Source organism: Ammodytes marinus (genome assembly GCF_949987685.1).
Source record: "Ammodytes marinus genome assembly, chromosome: 23".
Classification (NCBI taxonomy): domain Eukaryota; kingdom Metazoa; phylum Chordata; class Actinopteri; order Uranoscopiformes; family Ammodytidae; genus Ammodytes; species Ammodytes marinus.
Genome location: NC_137227.1, coordinates 19,067,879 through 19,089,413, shown reverse-complemented (window position 1 = coordinate 19,089,413; position 21,535 = coordinate 19,067,879). Strand labels below are relative to the sequence as shown.

Sequence of the window (21,535 nt, the reverse complement as noted above, 5' to 3'; positions counted from 1 at the left end):
AGATATTTTTTTTTAAAGTCTGATTTGATACTTTATTTTTCAATAACTTTTAAGACTTATTTAATATTTTGTTTGGCATTTGAACTACAAGATTTGGACACTCTTTTTTAAATAGTATAATTTTTTATGGCCATTGTTATTATAATGATGATTTTTCGTTATGATTCTGAAAACTTCTGAAAACTTTATGGGCCGATCCGAATAGTCCAATCTCCTAACCTATAAGCCTCCTTTCCTATACCTTAACCCCTAAACGTCATCGGGGTTAAGGAGAGATGAAAGGTGCTTCCTATCGAACATAGGAAAAGACAGCACTGTTTCAAATGAATTCGACTCCACCTTTCCTAACCGACGTCATTGCGCGACGGCGAGTAGTGCTGACGTGAGTCACTAGCGTGAAACTACACTATAGCCTATTCTCCGAAAATGGACTACAACAAGCGCTCGTTTGATCCATGCGATCTTTTCATATTGATTTTAATCAGGTTGTCGCCAACAGTGTGAGAATCACTCCCATATATCCCAATTCACATGTGGAATAAAAAGAGGCTACACTTATGTTGATGTTGAAATGAACTGCCCCCAGTAACTTCATAAAATGTGAAGTTGGTATTTTATTTTCTTATGGTGTAAATGATGTGCTACGAAAATAACTATTATGATGTTGGTCTTTTATGACTTCTTTATTATTTTGTTTTAGCCGAGTTAAATCTTCCTCTCTTCTCCTCTCCTCTCTTCTGTTTTACCTCTCGTTTGTATTCGTGTAGAGTCAGTAAACTCCGGCGGTGGCCTGTTGCTTTAAATCTTGCCGCCGTAAAGGATTATGGGATACCACTATCTCCTTTCCTTTAGCATAGGTTGGTCCGGAGTAACCTATGCTAAAGGAGGGTTAAAGCATGAATCGAGGCTCCTTTCCTATGCCTTTCCTAAGCATTTTGAGAATTCGAATCACCTATCTGCCGAGTACTTCCGGGTCAGCTCGATAGGAAAGGAAATTTCCTATGCAAAAAAGACTATTCGGATTGGCCCCTGGATTCGTTATGATTCTGACCTCAGTGAAAACGGGAGAGATGACGGTGGTGAGACTGGCAGATGGATTTTCCTTCTTCACCTGAAATAATTAATCAAGTGATTTGTTCATGGAATCAACACAAGGAGTCATTCACAGCCTAGGCTCTGTAAAGGGGCATGTTTCCGCTTTGTTTACAGAGCCTAGGCTGTGTATTAACAACAGATTTTTTCATGTCAGCGCACGCACGCACGCACGCACGCACACACACACACACACACACACACACACACACACACACACACACACACACACACACACACACACACACACACACACACACACACACACACACACACACACACACACACACACACACACACACACACACACACACACACACACACACACACACACACACACACACAGCGGATCATGAGGAGATATTCACTGATTTTGACAAAAAAGTGACAAGCGTTCTCCAGAATCGCGTAGTTCTGATTTATGATAGTAGAATTATTCAATACACTAATTCCATATTGTGAAAATATTTTTTGTAAACTAACTGAAGGCTCTGTGAATGTAAACAACCCGCCCAACCCCCCCTCCTCTGTAACTACACACTGCACCTTTAAATATACTTAGCGTTGGTAGTTAAGTAGTTTAATAAGCGTCTGAATGGGTTGAGAATTGTGGGGAAATGTACTAACCAGTTCGTTGAGGACATTCTTCCCTTTCTTCTTTGGAACCATGGTGAAGGACCAATCGGGAGAGTCGCCGTTCTCTTTATTACTGGACTCACTGCACACACACACACACACACACACACACACACACACACACACACACGGTCAAAAATACATACATACAAAAAAAGTTATTATTAATTTATAGTCATCAGAGCTTAGACAAGACCGTTTCAGAAATATTCAAAAGTTCCTCGTAGCTCCTTTAACTTAGTTAACACTGTTACATATAGTCTAAAGTAACCATAGTAACTGCTGCTATCAAACAGACACACACACACGCGCACACCACACACACACACACACACACGCACACACACACACACCTGTCTGAGTCGTCGGAGCTGGAGTCGCTGTGTCCCTCCTCCTTCCAGCGCCGGTAGCGGTCGATTAGCTCGCTCAGGTACGACGTCTTCTTACAGTGTTTCACGATGAACTTGTGTTTCAGCAGCTCCTTGGCTGTGGGCCGCTGCAAAAGGTTCAGGGGAAGAGGGAAGAGATATTAGATTCATTTTATATGGTATATAATATGCTTTATTTTAAATCAGGAAGGCACATTGATCAAGATTTCATTCATTGAGTTTTTAGCTGAACTTTTGAGCTGTTTTGACAAAATAAAAAGATTTTAAAAAGTTAGACCCGAGTACGAAATAACAAAAATACAAATATGAAAAAATCTGCAGAAAAAAAAAAAAAAGTACATGTTAAAAAAGGAAACGAGTGCTAAACCGTGACACATTTGTATCATCCTTTGTGCAGGTATAAAAAGGAAAATAAATGGAAAATGTATTTGTATGTTTTGTGTTTCAGCAGCTCCTTGGCTGTGGGCCGCTGGAAAAGGTTCAGGGAAAGAGGGAAGAGATATTAGCATCATCTTATATGTTTATATTAATTTAATTTAATATAATTTAAGTTAATAAGGGAGTCAGATTGATAAAGATTTCATTGAGTTTTTCAGGCTAAAATTTGTAGCTATTTTAATCCTTAGTGTATAAAAAGAAAAATGAAATTAATTGTATGTTTTGTGTTTCAGCAGCTCCTTGGCTGTGGGACGCTGCAAAAGGTACAGGGAAGAGTTATTGGCTTCATCTTATATTATTTGCTTTATTTGATTATGTTAATATGTATAGTGTATATACAGCATTTATTTTATCAGGGAGTCACATTACGATTAGGATCTCATCGAGTGAGACACGAGTACAAAATAACATAAACAGAAATAACCTTTAATGAAAATATTTACATTTCAAAACAAGTAGACAGCAATATTAATAGATGCATTCTTTATATCCCGTGTGCAGGCATGAATAGAGAATACATAACATCTTATAGAAATATATGAAAATAAATATGTTTGACAGCAGGATTGTGGCCAATAAGTGAAAACAGTTCATTATCCTTCAGGTTCAGTAATTGATTTTATGTGAGGAGAGAGAGAGAGAGAGACAGAGAGGGGGAGAGAGAGAGAGACAGAGAGAGAGAGAGACAGAGAGGGGGAGAGAGAGAGACAGAGAGACAGAGAGGGGGGAGAGAGAGAGAGACAGAGAGAGAGCGAGAGAGAGAGACAGAGAGAGAGAGAGAGAGACAGAGAGGGAGACAGAGAGACAGAGAGAGAGCGAGAGAGAGAGACAGAGAGAGAGAGAGAGAGACAGACAGACAGACAGACATTTTTGTTGTAATAAAAAAATAAATAGACGAAGAGTATGTGAGTAAATGAGCAGTTTCTCCAGCAGGAGGCAGCAAGGTGCAACTACAACCACACAGTGAAACAGGAAGTTGATTTATTAACGAACCTTCTCATATTTCTCAGTTTTATTGTTCTATTATTTCATTGTTTTATTGTTATTTGTGATTAAAATGACATTTCAATGACCCTGTGTGAGATGTTTTAATGGGAAATGAGCAAGTGAGCGACTGTGTGTGTGATAGCCATATGACAGGACAGGGAACAAGTAAGTGCAAAAGTATGTTTTTGTTTATTTAAAATTTTACAAAAAAGGTTGAAAAAAAAGTTTATGAAATCGCTAGAGAGAGAGAGAGAGAGAGAGAGAGAGAGAGAGAGAGAGAGAGAGAGAGAGAGAGAGAGAGAGAGAGAGAGAGAGAGAGAGAGAGAGAGAGAGAGAGAGAGAGAGAGAGAGAGAGAGAGAGAGAGACAGAGACAGAGAGAGAGAGAGAGAGACAGAGAGAGAGAGAGAGAGACAGAGACAGAGACAGAGTGTGCGTGTGTGTGTGTGTGTGTGTGTGTGTGTGTGTGAGAGACAGACAGACAGACAGTGTGTGTGTGTCTTACGAATGTGGGGTCCTTGTTGAGACAGGCCTCAGTAAACTCCTTGAAGCTCTTGGAGAAGTCTCCGCTCAGTGAGGGAGGGGGCGACTTGGGGATGTGGAAGAGAACTCTCATGGGGTGCATGTCTGAGTTGGGAGGTTCTCCTTTAGCCAACTCTATGGCTGTGATGCCCAACGACCATATATCAGCCTACGGGACACACACACACACACACACACACACACACACACACACACACACACACACACACAAAAAATACATGTTACCTTTGATATCTGTAGATAGATGGTGTGTGTCTTTAGATAGATAGATAGATAGATAGATATATACAGTATCTCACAAAAGTGAGTACACCCCTCACATTTCTTCAAATATTTCATTATATCTTTCCATGGGACAACACTGAATAAATGACACTTTGATACAATGTAAAGTAGTCAGTGTACAGCTTGTATAACAGTGTAAATTTACTGTCCCCTCAAAATAACTCGACACACAGCCATTAATGTCTAAACTGCTGGCAACAAAAGTGAGTACACCCCTTAGAAAAAATTTACAAATTGGGCCCAAAGTGTAAATATTTTGTTTTGCCACCGTTATTTTCCAGCACTACCTTAACCCTCTTGGGCATGTAGTTCACTAGAGCTTCACAGGTTGCAACTGGAACCCTCTTCTACCCATTCATGACGACATCAAGGAGCTGGTGGATATTAGAGTCCTTGCGCTCCTCCATCTCCCGTTTTAGGATGGCCCAAAGATGCTCAATAGGGTTTAAGTCTGGAGACATGCTTGGCCAGGCCATAACCTTTACCCTCAGCTTTTTTAGCAAGCCACTGGTCATCTTGGAGGTGTGTTTGGGGTCGTTATCATGTTGCAATACCACTCTGCGGCCCAGTTTACGAAGGTTGAGTGCACATGGTCAGCGTCGTACACAGAGGTTGGCTTTGGAAAATAGACGTATGAGTGCTGCCAGCATTGCTGAAGGGCTTGAAGGGGTGGGGGGGTCAACCTGTCAGTGCTCAGACCATACGCCGCACTCTGCATCATACTGGTCTGCATGGCTGTCATCCCAGAAGGAAGCCTATTCTAAAGATGATGCACAAGAAACCCCACAAAAAGTTTGCTGAAGACAAACAGACTACGGACATGGATTACTGCAACCATGTCCTGTGGTCTGATGAGACCAAAATACATTTATTTGGTTCAGATGGTGTTAAGAGTGTGGAGCGGCAACCAGGTGAGGAGTACAAAGACAAGTGTGTCTTGCCTAGAGTCAAGCATGGTGGTTGGAGTGTCATGGTCTGGGGCTGCATGAGTGCTGCCAGCACTGGGGATCTACAGTTCATTGAATTCTAACATGTACTGTGACATACTGAAGCAGAGCATGATCCCCTCCCTTCATAAACTGGGCCGCAGGGCAGTACTGCAACATGATAACGACCCCAAACACCCCTCCGAACGACCACTGGCTTGCTAAAGAAGCTGAGGGTAAAGGTTATGGACTGGCCAAGCATGTCTCCAGTCTTAAACCCTATTGAGCATCTTTGGGGCATCCTCAAATGAGAGATGGAGGAGCGCAAGGTCTCTAATATCCACTAGCTCCTTGATGTCGTCATGAATGGGTAGAAAAGGGTTCCAGTTGCAACCTGTGAAGCTCTAGTGAACTACATGCCCAAGAGGGTTAAGGCAGTGCTAGAAAATAATGGTGGCAAAACAAAATATTGACACTTTGGGCCCAATTTGGACATTTTTTCTTAGGGGTGTACTCACTTTTGTTGCCAGCAGTTTAGACATTAATGGCTGTGTGTCGAGTTATTTTGAGGGGACAGTACATTTACACTGTTATACAAGCTGTACACTGACTACTTGACATTGTATCAAAGTGTCATTTATTCAGTGTTGTCGCATGGAAAGATATAATGAAATATTTGAAGAAATGTTAGGGGTGTACTCACTTTTGTGAGATACTGTACATTAGACAGACAGACAGACAGACAGACAGACAGACAGACAGACAGACAGACTATGGCTGTGATGCCCAACGACCATATATCAACCTACGACACACACACACGGAAAAAATACATGTTACCTTTGACATCTGACACACAGTGAGCAATCAAACCCTCAATATTTACACTCGTATACAACATGTACAATGTCACAAATAGTGAAACAATGCAACGAGACATCTTCAACTTACAATGTATAAAACACTGAAAAAAACAACATTAATTGATTGTCAAAAACTCCACTCCATTGTTTTAGCTCATAATCTGTCACTACATGTTAGGAATAAAGTTCAGAATACACAGCTCATTGTACATGAATAAAAACACACACACACACACACACACAAACCCAAGTTGACGGTTGGGTTTTGGAGGAGAGTTGTGAGATGACTTTGTATTTGCATAATGGCTGAGACACCCACTAACCATATGTCAACACACACACACACACACACACACACACACAGGTTAAGTGTCCCGACGTTTCAACTTGCTCCAACTGCCATGTGGCAGCCCAGGTGAGGAGCAGACGTTATCTCACACACACACACACACGCACACGCACACACACACGCACACACAGTACAGTTGTAGCTGATCAGGGTCATGTTACAAGAGGATGCTCTGCCACTGTTTGACTGTTAACGTTGGACGGCTCCATTACTTTCAAACACTGAACAAGTGGACACACACACACACAGTCGCACACACACACACACACAGTCGCACACACACACACACACACACACACACACACACACACACACACACACACACACACACACACACACACACACACACACACACAACAGCTAAAAAGTTATAATTGTACTAATTCTCTATGCGTTCACCACAACAACTCTTTCACATTACATGTACATAAGATATTTGATCAATTCTCAATATAAAAAAATAATGGTACAGATGCAGCTAATGCCCTGTGTGACAAGAGCTAACAATTTGACACACACACACACACACAGTGTCTCACACACACACAGTGTCACACACACACACACACAGTGTCTCACACACACACAGTGTCACACACAGTGTCACACACACACACACACACAGTGTCACACACACACACACACACAGTGTCACACACACACACAGTGTCACACACACACACACACACACACACACACACACACACACACACACACACACACACACACACACACACACACACACACACACACACACACACACACACACACACACACACACACACACACACACACACACACACACACACACACACACACACACACACACACACACACACACACACACACACACACACACACACACACACACACACACACACACACACACACACACACACACACCTTTCAACACAAAGGTCTATTTTCTTGTAAGCTTGTTCGGACTGCTCAGGTTACATCTGTTGTTTACGTAACCGTTAGCGCTGTCTGCAAACTGTCTTGGGTATTTCAACAAGTCAAGACTGTGTGTGTGTGTGTGTGTGTGTGTGTGTGTGTGTGTGTGTGTGTGTGTGTGTGTGTGTGTCTTCCTTCCCTTAAAGTGTGAGTGAAAAACATTATCATTTTTTAAGCCTAAATAAGGTAATACATACTCCTTCAGACCACTACTTCAAAATAAAAGCATGTTTAGCAGTTTAAGCATTTGATTGTGAGCTTTAATAGTTTTAATTTGTCGGTTTATAAGACTTAGAAATCCCTTTACACATGGAGTCAGTGATTCTGTAGAACGCTTATGGTAAAAACCACTAAAAAGGCTTAAAAATGACAATGGAAAGTCCAAGTCTTGTGCTAATTTGAGAATGAAAGTAGCACTTTGACATAACAACCCCTACAAGTTAAATATGGGACATGCACGTACACACACACACACACACACACACACACACACACACTATCCCTTTGAAATCCACACAAATCTCTGACACACATACAGTAGACACACACACACACACCAGACCACATAAAGGGACAAAGTATACACACACCCTAATGGATTTGCCCTATTTCCAAAGTAAACCACACACACACACACACACACACACACACACACACACACTTCTCAGACATGTTTTGACACAAACAAAAGGCAGAAAGCAGGGCAGTAGACTTTGTTATTGTCGGGTATCACATCCACCTCTCTCTCTGTGTGTGTGTGTGTGTGTGTGTGTGTGTGTGTGTGTGTGTGTGTGTGTGTGTGTGTGTGTGTGTGTGTGTGTGTGTGTGTGTGTGTGTGTGTGTGTGTGTGTGTGTGTGTGTGTGTGTGTGTGTGTGTGTGTGTGTGTGTGTGTGTGTGTGTGTGTGTGTGTCTGTTTGATAGCAGCAGGTGCACAAATGTTTGTTCAAATCGTTTAAATTCAAATCACCATTTGTTTTGGCTTGACGTCAAATATAGAAACAAAGGTTAGAATGAGGGAATCCCCTTTCCAATGTGGACACTGCCCACGTCACTATGAGGACAGTTTACGTTCAGCAAACACAGATATACATTCTAGGGTTAAGCATTTATTAAAGACCTACTTCACCGGTGGGAATATGAAGGTGTATTGATATTGAACTCAGAGATCCTATGTAGTATAAATTTGCAATTTTTTTTAGAAATCGGTTCATCCTAGCCTGAGAAAAGGCAGAAAGAGTGTTCTATGGTCTCACTGTCTAACCCTTCATTTTACTAGTGTGACATCACCCTAGTAAAAATGTAAGGTTAGGATTAACAGGACAGCTGGGCCAAGGGAAGACTGAGGGAAGAAAAACCTCATTCATTATATTATAATAGTGATTTTATAATGATAGAACGCCGGTTCCGTATGAGTGAAGTATTCCTTTAATGAGATAATATTCTGACTAAAAGTTGACCAGAAGGTAATGCATTTGGACTGTAACTGGATTACATTGATCGAGCTTTCGTCTATGAAGAATAAAAATTAACTAAAATGTGACTTAAATGTATACTAAATAACCAGACTTTTCTCATTAGGTGCAAGTGTGTGTGTGTGTGTGTGTGTGTGTGTGTGTGTGTGTGTGTGTGTGTCTGTCTGTCTGTCTCTCGGTGTGTGTTTCTATTGGATGCAAATAAAACCCAAAACACTGGAAATAATGCAAACGACGTCAAAGGCAGACAGACAGACAGACACACACACAACCACACACACACACAGACACACAACCACGTGGCTGAGGTTGCTACGGCGATATGCAAATGAGGCGCACTGTGTTATAAAGGAGACAGAGGAAATCCCACGGCCGTAAACACTTTATTTAAGACACATCAACTGTTAACGACCAGAAACTAGATAGTATAGAGTGTGTGTGTGTGTGTGCGTGTGTGTGTGTGTGTGTAACAGGGACATTTCAGAGCAATTTGAACACACTTCTTCCTATGTAAATGGGTCTTTACTTTGCAATTTGCTCTTTAAACATATATGATTTTATTGAAAGTATAAAGGAGTAGGACTTCAATTTAAAAAAAAATTCACAAACATAAAATATAAAAGGTAAAGAATAGAAAAATTACACAAAAAAGGGAGAGACAAAATAAATAAAATAAAAATCTACCTTAACCTGCCCATCCATTACAAGCATACTACAGGTGATACTCATATTATTAGAATATCATGGAAAATTAATTGGAATTGAGGCAATAATTCATTCAAAAGTGGTCCAAACCAAGTACTGAATACATATCGATGATTATACTTTATAGTGGGCAGACATTTCTGTATTTAAAATCCCTTTTATAAGGATAATTTTCAGAGATTTTGAATGTATATATAATATTTTAGTTTCACCTTTTAAGTGTAATTACTGAAATAAATTAACTTTTGCACGATATTCCAATTTTTCACACACACACACACACACGTTACCTTAGAGTCATATGCAGACACACACACACACACACACACACACACACACACACACACAGGTTACCTTAGAGTCGTAGGCAGACTGCTGTATGACTTCCGGAGCCATCCAGAAGGGCGTTCCCACGAAGGTTTCCCTCTTGATCTGCGTGTCCGTCAGCTGCCCGGCCACGCCGAAGTCTGCCAGCTTCACCTGGCCGTGCTCCGACAGCAGCACGTTGGCAGCTAGACGGGAGGACAGAACAACATCGCAGTGTTATTGACATGATATTGATTGAAATTATGCTTTTTGGTTTAATTTATACTGTATAGTTTCATCCACTAAATGTAAAGCAATGGCTACTACCCATTGACAACTTAAATTAAAACATTTGAAGTTCATTGGACCTTTTGACAAAATACTAAAAAAAAACTTTATATCATTATATTCAAGATTTCTTTGTTTAATTCATACTGTATATAGTTGCATGCACTTAATTTGAAACAACAGCGAATACACATTAACTTTATGTGTTATTATTATTTAAAATAATTGTTTGGGATTTTCAAGCTTTATTCGACAGTACAGAGTTGAAATGGGGGGGGGGGAAGGAAGGGAGAGAGAGAGAGAGAGAGAGAGAGGACCTGCAGCAGTGTTAATATTATTATCATTTATAGAGTATATATAAAGTAAATTCATTTATTCATTAAAAAATATATTATTGAGATCATATTGATATAAATGATTAGTTTACAAGACCCCACAATTGATCAGAAGCACATTGGCAGGTACAGGAATAACATTAGCAGTATTATTATTATTTCTTTTTTTATAAAGATTATTTTTTGGCATTTTCAAGCTTTATTAGACAGTACAGCGTTGAAATGGGGAGGGAGAGAGAGAGCGAGAGAGAGCGAGAGAGAGAGAGAGAGAGAGAGAGAGAGAGAGAGAGAGAGAGAGCGAGAGAGGACCTGCAGTAAAAGGTCCATGGGTCGGATTTGAACCCGCGACCACTGCAATGAAGGCCGGAGCCAATATGGTACACGCTCTATCCACTACGCCACCGGCGCGACCGGCAAATTCCCTAACAAAACATCCCTAGTCCCCTCCGTACCTTTGATGTCTCTGTGTATCTTCTTCTCAGAGTGCAGGTAGTCCAGACCTTTGAGAATCTCCTTCAACATGGTCGCGATCTGAGACTCATCAAACGGACCCGCTCGAAGCTACAGAGAGGAAGGGAGGGAGAGAGACAGACAGACAGACAGACGGGGAGAGGGAGAGAGAGAGAGAGAGAGAGAGAGAGAGAGAGAGAGAGAGAGAGAGAGAGAGAGAGAGAGAGAGACAGAGAAAGAGAGAGACGGACAGACAGAGACAGACAGACAGACAGACAGACACACACACACACACACACACACACACACACACAATGACACACATATGAGACACTTGGTAACAGACCACAGGCTACATGTATAAAACTCAAACACACCTTGTTCCGTAGACAGGACTAGACACAGAACATTAAGCTCAGGAAGGAGAACAGTGTAATATTTCAGCTATGAACAATGTGTGAAGCTACCAACTATTCTTTACTGTTTATCTACATCCATTCCTTGTGCTTCCTGAACAACTGCTTCATAGACAAGTTATATTATTTAGACTAAACTAGAGGAATAAATCCACGCTTAGTCGCTTCATTCAAACACTTATTTTACTGAAATAGATCAATACGCCACGTTGGAGCAGTGCACGCCAAATGTTTGTCAGTGTTAATGTGCCCACCTGTCCTGCTGTGCTCAGGAATCTTATGTACAGATGTATGTGTAGACTATCGGAGTCATGTAACGGCATAATCACAACTCTAGTGAACCCTACAATGAGTGCGGTTAGGTTCACTTCCACATTATGGAACCATTGGCGCTTTAGCCTATATGCTAATATCTGAACACTCTTTGTGTAGTGTGGAACTGACAGCTGGAGTCTTTTTTAGTCTGTTTTATTGTTTTTATTGTTTGTCTTTTTACTGTTTTAGTATTGTATTATGGACCGTTTTCTCTCTGTGTCTGGAATAAAATTAAAATCAATACATCTGAGTAGAGTCTACTTCAACACTCACCAAGTCGAGGGCTGAACCTCCGCCCAGATACTCCATGATAATCCATAGTTTACTGCCCTGGAAGAGGAAGAATGACATTTTTCAAAATTGATAGAAAATGCAAATTCGAAGGGTTATTAACTTTCTTGTTCACCAGAAAAACAACATTTTAAGAATTTTTTTTCCCCCTTGACGAATAATGTCAAAAGGTGAAGTCAGCGATGGTGGCGAAGTGGGCAGGGAGTTCGCCTCTGGTGTGCAGGGTCGGAGGTTCGATCCCCCGTCTCCCCGCCACATGTCGAAGTGTCCCTGGGCAAGACACTGAACCCCGAATTGCTCCCGATAGTTAGCTTAGTTAGCTTGCACCCTGCGTGGTAGTTGCTGCTATCGGTGTATGGATGTGTGTGTGACTGGGTGAATGTGTACAAAAAACAATGTAAAGCGCTTTGGGTCTGTGATAAACGGAGATATAGCGCTATACAAGTCCATTTACCAGAAAGCTTGTGGTAAAAAAATAATTTGTCAGAGTTTTTCCAGCGCACAGACAGAACGTACAGGTAGCAGATCTCGAGGACATATAATAAACAAGTAGTAAATTACAGGAGTAAATAAGTACGAACATGCTACTACAATAGGTACACAAAGTAAGTATGCGAATGTCCAGGTCACCTTTAGATATGTAGTACTTGGTGATGTGTGTGTGTTATTACCTTTAGATATGACCCGTAGTAGGACAGAAGTTACACACTATAGCTTTAATAGATCTTTAGTCCCAGTTACCTTTAGATAGGAGCCGTAGTGATAGTAATAACCCTATAACAGTAGTATATACTGTATATATGTCTGTATTACCTTTAGATATGACCGTAGTACTTGGTGATGTATAAATATAACTATAATAGCATTAACAGTAGTTATTAACAGTGTTATTACCTTGAGGTATGAGCCGTAGTACTTGGTGATGTATAAATATAACTATAGTAGCATTAACAGTAGTTATTAACAGTGTTATTACCTTGAGGTATGATCCGTAGTACTTGGTGATGTATAAATATAACTATAGTAGCATTAACAGTAGTTATTAACAGTGTTATTACCTTGAGGTATGAGCCGTAGTACTTGGTGATGTATAAATATAACTATAGTAGCATTAACAGTAGTTATTAACAGTGTTATTACCTTGAGGTATGATCCGTAGTGATAGTAATAACCCTATAACAGTGTGTTATTACCTTGAGGTATGATCCGTAGTACTTGGTGATGTGTTATTACCTTGAGGTATGAGCCGTAGTACTTGGTGATGTATAAATATAACTATAGTAGCATTAACAGTAGTTATTAACAGTGTTATTACCTTTAGATAGGAGCCGTAGTACTTGGTGATGTATAAATATAACTATAGTAGCATTAACAGTAGTTATTAACAGTGTTATTACCTTGAGGTATGAGCCGTAGTACTTGGTGATGTAGGGCGAGTCACACTGGCTGAGCACAGTGATCTCCTGCTGGATGTCCTCGATCTCGTCCTCCGCCTCCTCAAGGTCGATCGTCTTTATGGCCACGACGCTCTGAGTCCGGTTATCTATTCCTTTAAACACCTGGAGAGAAATATGAACATTAGTACGGTTATCTATTCCTTTAAACAAGTACAGAGGGACTTAGCAGATATATATGAACATTAGAACTGTATATAATAAGGTTATCTATTCCTTCAAACAAGTACAGAGGGACATAGCAGATATATATGACCATTAGAACTGTATATAATAAGGTTATCTATTCCCTTAAACACCTGGAGATAAGCCAGAGACATATTTAATATATACGGTATAACATCTATCCTTTAAACAGCTAAAGAGGATATATATGACCATTAGTACGGTTATCTATTCCTTTAAATACCTAGAGAGGAAATATATAATAAGGTTATCTATATTGAACAGTAACAATTCAGAATCTACGTCGAGTTGGAGGTTTCAGACTGATGATTTGGCTTGCAGGGGGCCAGCCCTAATAACATAACATAACATTAAATGAAATGTTAAATGTTACAAACCTCTCCAAACGATCCCTTCCCAATGCGATCTAGTTTAGTGAACAACTCCTCCGGGTCAATCTGCGTACTCTGAAAGGAGACAAAGAATTATTATTAATAACAGTTTGTTTGTTTGGATTTAAAACACTTATTACAACATAGAGTCTCAGTCCTCTTCACAGCAGACCCGGGTTAGAATCCAGCCCGGGTCGTTCTCTGCATGTCAGTCCCCCCTCTCTGTCTGTCTGTCTGCCTGTCTGTCTGTCTGTCCTCTTCACAGCAGACCCGGGTTAGAATCCAGCCCGGGTCGTTCTCTGCATGTCAGTCCCCCCTCTCTGACACATTTCACCTCTGTCTCTACAAAACTGTCTAATAAAAGTAAAAAATGCCAAAAAAAATTATCAAATAAATTAAAAATGTATTTGATAATAGTAGTAATTATTCCAATTCAGTCACAGTTATAATCTATATTGCACAACTGTAAGGTCAGTGTCTGTTGTATTTTTGTGTTCAAATAAACAGTTGTCTATTTCTTCCGTGCGCATTGGCATCTTTGAGCAACAAAAAAAAAACAGAAAAAATTCACAAACAGTTTTAGTGAGTGTAAAGTTATTTAGAGTATTATTTAATCGGTAACACTTTATAATAACTATCCGTTGTAACTCGTTGATAGATCATTAGTAAACTCTTAATTAATCATTATTAATGATTTGTTAAGTGTTTGTTAGCAGTTTGTTAAGGATTTATAACAATGGTAGATAGTTAATAGCTTAATAATTGAATCAGTTCATCTGGGGGGTAATCCGAGATACCGACGAGGCTGAAATAGGCTATAGACTATACACAGTGCATGGGCAACTGAGGGCAGCCCCATTTTCAAATATTTTTAAATAAACTCAATACACACTGTGCATGCCATGGACTTGAACGTGACGTGATCAGTTAATCTCGGATTACCTCCCAGATGAACTGATTCAATTATTAAACTATTAACTATCTACCATTGTTATAAATCCTTAACAAACTGCTAACAAACACTTAAATCATTAATTAAGAGTTTACTAATGATCTATTAACGAGTTACAACGGATAGTTATTATAAAGTGTTACCATTTAATCTAATGCAAATAAATATAGAAATCTGGTAAAATGTTCAAAGTCGATAAAACAACAATAAAAGTTTCAAGATTTTTTCAATAACATTCAAACCAACATGGACGTTCGTTTCCTCACAGAACCACACGCGGCTTTGCAACATGACAAGCGTGTGTCACCAGAGTGCGACACAAAACCACACACACACAGCCACATAGATGTAGACACACACACACACACACAGAGATGAAGACACACACACAGATGAAGACACACACACAGACAGATGTAGACACACACACACACACACACACACACACACATAAAACCAACCCCACACACACACACACACACACACACACACACACACACAGACAGATACAGACACACATACATATGAAGACACACACACACACACAGTCAAAAAAGCCATAAAAACACAGAAGGAAGCAGGCATGACAGTTAAAGATAACAGGAACTGAACACACACAGCTGCCCGATCGACCACACACACACACACACACACACACACACACACACACACACACACACACACATCACTGACTTACATACATTTCCTAAACTCTGCTGTGTCTCTCGCTGTGGTTAGAACACAGAGAGTTTACAGGAACAAACTTCACACTGAAGAGTTCATTTGAATTTTACCGTTTCAGCCGTAAATCAATAATCTTACGTCACATTCAGAAAACTTGTCATTTCATTGACATCTAAAAAGGATAACTGCTGTTGGGTTTACATTTTTGTATTTTTCCATAAAGTAAAATATATTTATAAAAATAATTCTTGGGAAGGTTTTTCTAGACAGTTTTAACACTATTTGAGGTTTGAATCAACATTTTAATTTGGTTTGTGTTTGTTTTCTGCATGAGAGAGAATAAGTTGGCACAGCTGTTATTGTTCACATTTTTGGCAAGTAGAACTCAATTTGAAGTTTATTATATATATGATATATATATATATATATATATATGATATATATATATATGATATATATATATATGATATATATATATATGATATATATATATATGATATATATATATATGATATATATATATGATATATATATATATATATATGATATATATATATGATATATATATATGATATATATATATGATATATATGATATATATGATATATATATATGATATATATGATATATATACAGGGTTCGACATAACGTATAGCCCGATGGCCCGGGGCCAGTAAAATCATATGCAGGGCAAGTTGATTGGCCAGTCACTGTCCCGCCCGGGCCAGTGACTGGCCAATCACAGTTCAGTATCTTTTTGTAGACTACCTTTTTTGTAGACTATCATGGTTCATTGAAATGCGCGTTGAGAGTCGTAATGAAAGCAGTGTTTATTTAAGACTCAATATAATAAACCTAATATAAAATATATTTTTTAATGGACAACCGATGCGTGGGCGTTTTGACAGGTGGAGCAAGAAGCGGACCACTCTCGCTCCGTTGGCAGAGCTGCCTACCGTCCGCCTGCGAGTCGACAAATCAATCGACTTGCTTTGCCCCCTTTCTTTCTTCCCACAGCAGAGGTTGAGGTGCAGAAAGTGATAACTGCGCTTTTCCTTTATCTGCCACCGTAATGTTACAGTATTTGCATACAAGCCCCAATGGTAATACAAATGAGAGGCTTTATTTAAACGCTGTTAATGCGTCTCCGGTGATTGTGTCGGTTGTAGACAGAAACGAACGGAGGGACTCCGCTCACTGTACAGTTCCTATAGTCGCGCAGTTTGGCACTGTGTTTTCAGGCTCGAGACATTTAATCAAATCGCGGAAGTCTTTCTCATTGAAATCGCTAACGGGGAGAATATCCCCGGTTATTATTTTAGCCACAAACCACAGTTCATCTGCGCGGCGGCTCACTCGCTGGCGAGATCACACGGTGAAACGCTGCTGTGATCGGACGAACGCATTGTGTGTTTCTAAGGTGATTTAACGTCATAGTCTCAGACGAGCGTTTAACTTATGCTGCATATTTTGCACTGCATTGTTTTTTATCAATAGTTTGAAAAAATGGTCCCACACCGGACTCTTAATGTGAAGCTGACACTTCATGGAGAAGTGACACTCCTGCAGCGCGCTCACGACCAGACGTGAACTCACATACACGGTGAAATATCCCATTAAAAAAACGGCATAACCCCCTGATTTTCGTATTTCTATTCTATGTTTAAAGTAAACTTGAGCGCAAGTGGAAAACCGGTCATTCGGTCGACACATTCACATCCCTAATGCATATAGAGAAAGTAAAAAACAGCCTACCACACCACAAAGAATGATCAGACCTTCATCTCTTATTTTTTTTTTATGTTTGAACATGACTTCTGCAGGTGAACTATTCATTAAACTGCCCAAATTCAAGAATAAAAACAATCAAAAATCATAAAATCAAACTACTGGACTTTAAAATACTGGCCGACTCTTTCAACATACTTTCAGTTGTAGGCTTCTAATTCAATATGTTTGCCTGGTTTTATATTATGTGTATGAGCAATATCAACATTTCATATAATTAACTAAAATAAAAATAACCAAATCTAAAGGGAATATCTATACTGTTACAGTATAGATATTCCCTTTAGATCTGGTTATCTTTCTTTATTTTTCTAATACAGGTATTATAATTATTGACACTAAATTATGAAGAAAAAAAAAGTGTGTGCAGGGCCAGTGAAAATATACAAGGGGCCAGTAAAACTCAGATCCACTGGCCCGGCGGGCCAGTAGGAAAATAAAGTTATGTTGAACCCTGATATATATATATATATATATATATATATATATATATATATATATATATGATAAGATAGATTCTCATAACATATGAATGATAAGTTATCGCAACAAAATATATTAAGTTGGCTCAAATGTAGGACGCTTTCCTTCAAATAGGTTAAAGTCTTGTTTCATATTTTTCATTCACTTTTCTTATGTCTGTTCTATACTTGATGTATTTCATGCCCCTGTAAAGCACTTTGAGTGGCCTTGGGTCTGAATGTGCCATTGAAATAAACTGGCCATGCCTTCACTTTAAACTTAAACCTGCAGTGTGTAGAATTTTGGGTTTTATTTCCTAGCAGATTTTGTAGAAAGTAATTATAATATCCATATGTACATTTAATTTAGTGCATAATAGCTGAAACAAATGTTTTAATTATTATTTTTTTCCTTAGAAAGGGTCTCATATATGTCCATATTTCTCCATACTTTGGACCAAGGCCTTGTCACCGCCATTTTGGAAGTGTCATAGTTGGAATGTCATCAGGTGCATTGTTTAAAATTTAGAATTGTTCTTGTCCTTGAAGGCCACTGTAGCTTCTGTTATTATTCGAAAGGGTTGGGGTTACCCAGGGAGCGTTGCATTCTAGAACTTTGTAACGTTCTTGATGATGTCATATTACACACTGCACCTTTAAGACTTTTGTTTTTAGCATTAACACCTAAAAATAATCTAGTGCAGACATTTGCCTTGTAAATATAAGTTTTCCTAACTTTTCATTTCTTACAGTGTACATACGTCAATGCTGCCCACTATAAAAAGTAACTGACAAAACATGTTCAGTTTATAGCTATTGCTCCACTCCCTCAGTGTTGCCATCATTGCCACAACAAGCACTTGTTATGCAACACACACACACACGCACACACAGAGACACACACACACACACACACACACACACACAGAGACACACACACACACACAGACACACACACACACACACACACACACACACACTTTGCTCTTAAAAAACATGATTTATGTGGTAGAACATTTAATAAAAAAAACACACCCACAGAATCGTATGATATGCTTGTGATGCCAAGCGAGTTTCCTCACTGAGCTAAAAAAAGGAACAGTCACAACACACACACACACACACACACACACACGGTGCCCACAATGTTGCCACACCCTGTCAGCATACAGTGGTTACTGTCTAATGATACTTTCCGCTCAGTGCAGAGAGAGAGAGAGAGAGGAAGAGAGGACAGATCAGAAGGGGAAGAAGGCAGCCAGTGAATACAGAATTTAAAAATACTCACAATACAATGATATAAAAGCTATAACAACACAGTTTTAGGGATTTAAATATATACAAGATGCAAGATATACAACTCCTTAATAAGATTTTCAGAGTCAATATTTCGAAATTAATATCTGCACTGCCAAAAAAAATCACTCAAATACGTAAAAACAACAATGACCAATTCTTAAAGGTGTAGTCAGTGATTCTGGAGAAAGCTTGTTGTCAAAATCCCTTTGTCAAAATCAGTGAATAGATATATTTTATTCTTTTATTCTGCGCACACACAGAGTGGACAGATCATGAGGAGATATTCACTGATTTTGAACAACAAGCGTTCTCCAGAATCACTGACTCCACCTTTAAATCATAACAAGACATAATAAAGTCAGGCTGTATGTTAAAGGAATACTTCACCCATACGAAACCGGTGTTCTATTATTTTAAAATCGCTATTATAATATAATGAATGAAGTTTTTCTTCCCTCAGTCTTCCCTTGGCCCAGCTGTCCTTTTAATCCTAACCCTACATTTTACCATATGTGATGTCACACATGGTAAAATGTAGGGTTAGACAGTGAGACCATAAAACACTCTTCGAACCGATTTCTAAAAATGTTGCACATTTATACTACATAGGATCTCAGAGTTCAAACCAACTTCACATTTCCACCGGTGGAGTAGGTCTTTAATGCACTAGAAACAACGTCATCATTGATAGGAGAGACCTGGATGAACCCAATCAGACTATGAAACAGTGACGTCATTGTTATGAATTAAAACCGTTATCAGCACCTGATACCAATATTAGATTGGACCGGTCCCAGCCCTGATTCGAACCACATCGGTATAAAGTTGTTAAGCAATTACTTTTATAACGTTTTATATATTGCATCAACTCCCACTTCATCATCACCAAATACCCTCAACACTAGAAATTGACCTAGAGATAGATAGATAGATGGACAGACAGACAGACAGACAGACAGACAGACAGACAGACAGACAGACAGACAGACAGACAGACTTTTTTCAACCCTACAGTGAAATTTGAGTATCAGATAACCACAACACATGCACTAATACGATACAATGGCAAAAATATTAACTCATTGTTACCAAATGCAGCCTGTGTTACATTTCTTGACCTTATTAAATTCTTATGAACTTAAATGACCTTTAATAACCTTTGTCTAACATCAACACACTGTATCATATACATTTCATCACATTGCAATTGAACTTATCTACTTTCTATTCTATACATACTGTTTTATATTGTACAAAATATACCTTTGCACTACTTTAGTATTTATAATTTATCTAACGTAAATGTTGTTTAGATTATGTTTATGTTATTCCACTCTATATTTTATATTTGTTTATCGTTCCTATTGCACCGTGGGTCAGAGATAAACGTAATTTTGATTCTGATGTCTGTCTTCCATATATCAGAGCTGACAATAAAAAAAAACATTGACTTTGACTACTGTATATTCGGCGTCTCAATCTCCCCATGGAATTTTTATAGCTGTGAATTACAGGGTGACACACACACACACACAGATGTAGACACACACACACACACACACACACACAGATGTAGACACACACACACACACACACACACACACACTATATCATTCCCGTAAGCCCAGGGAGTTTACTTCCCATCATTTCAGTCACATAATGATTGGTAAGAAGCAAATTAGTAACCTATTGTCCACTCAACACACTCCTGTTTTCTGTGTCATCAGACAATTATCAAATGATCATTTTAAGTGATTCATCGAGTAGAACATCTGAAATATTCGGAGTGTTTAAGCCTTATAACTGTGAGGAAGGATATGCTGCTTTTAATATTTTTTTTGTTTTTTTTTCATCTTGGGAGTTTTGGCCGGACTAAACGAAGGATGAAATCAACATTATAAAGATTCAAGCAAGCGACTCATTTATAGATTAATTTATGTTTTTAATTTATTCAACTTTTGGTCTAAAAAGGGCCATTTAAAAAAATTGGTCATATTGGGGAAGATGGAACTCCGAAAATGTATATAAAAATAAAATTGTGCATCATTTATTTCAAAATCACAACCCGTTAAAAAAAAAAATCTCAGAAACATTTTAAAAATATCCTTCATTTTCTTCTTTGTTGGTGCCACACACTCAGATGACCTCCAGACAATAAGGAAGTGACTGTATGTAAATCATGATGTAATGCTGCTGATAACCAACAGTAAGGTTTTCCCTTGACAAGAGACTATGGACTCTCTATCTCTCTCTCTCTTTCTCTCTCTCTCTCAGACTGTCTCTCCATATATCTGTCTGTCC

The 21,535-nt window shown here is 39.0% G+C and overlaps 1 protein-coding gene across 1 annotated transcript in view; it reads right to left on the bottom strand.

The window, feature by feature from the left end:
- The window catches only part of stk26 (serine/threonine protein kinase 26), a 36,867-nt gene that overhangs the window by 3,123 nt on the left and 12,209 nt on the right, over positions 1-21,535 (bottom strand). The window contains exons 2-10 of the mRNA XM_080052007.1: positions 14,057-14,125; positions 13,437-13,598; positions 12,022-12,078; positions 11,020-11,128; positions 9,993-10,150; positions 4,046-4,231; positions 2,082-2,224; positions 1,720-1,810; positions 1,052-1,111 (exon numbers count right to left, since the gene is read on the bottom strand). Of these exons, the coding sequence (XP_079908133.1) occupies positions 1,052-1,111; positions 1,720-1,810; positions 2,082-2,224; positions 4,046-4,231; positions 9,993-10,150; positions 11,020-11,128; positions 12,022-12,078; positions 13,437-13,598; positions 14,057-14,125 (1,035 nt within the window). The remainder of the gene's footprint in view (positions 1-1,051; positions 1,112-1,719; positions 1,811-2,081; positions 2,225-4,045; positions 4,232-9,992; positions 10,151-11,019; positions 11,129-12,021; positions 12,079-13,436; positions 13,599-14,056; positions 14,126-21,535) is intronic.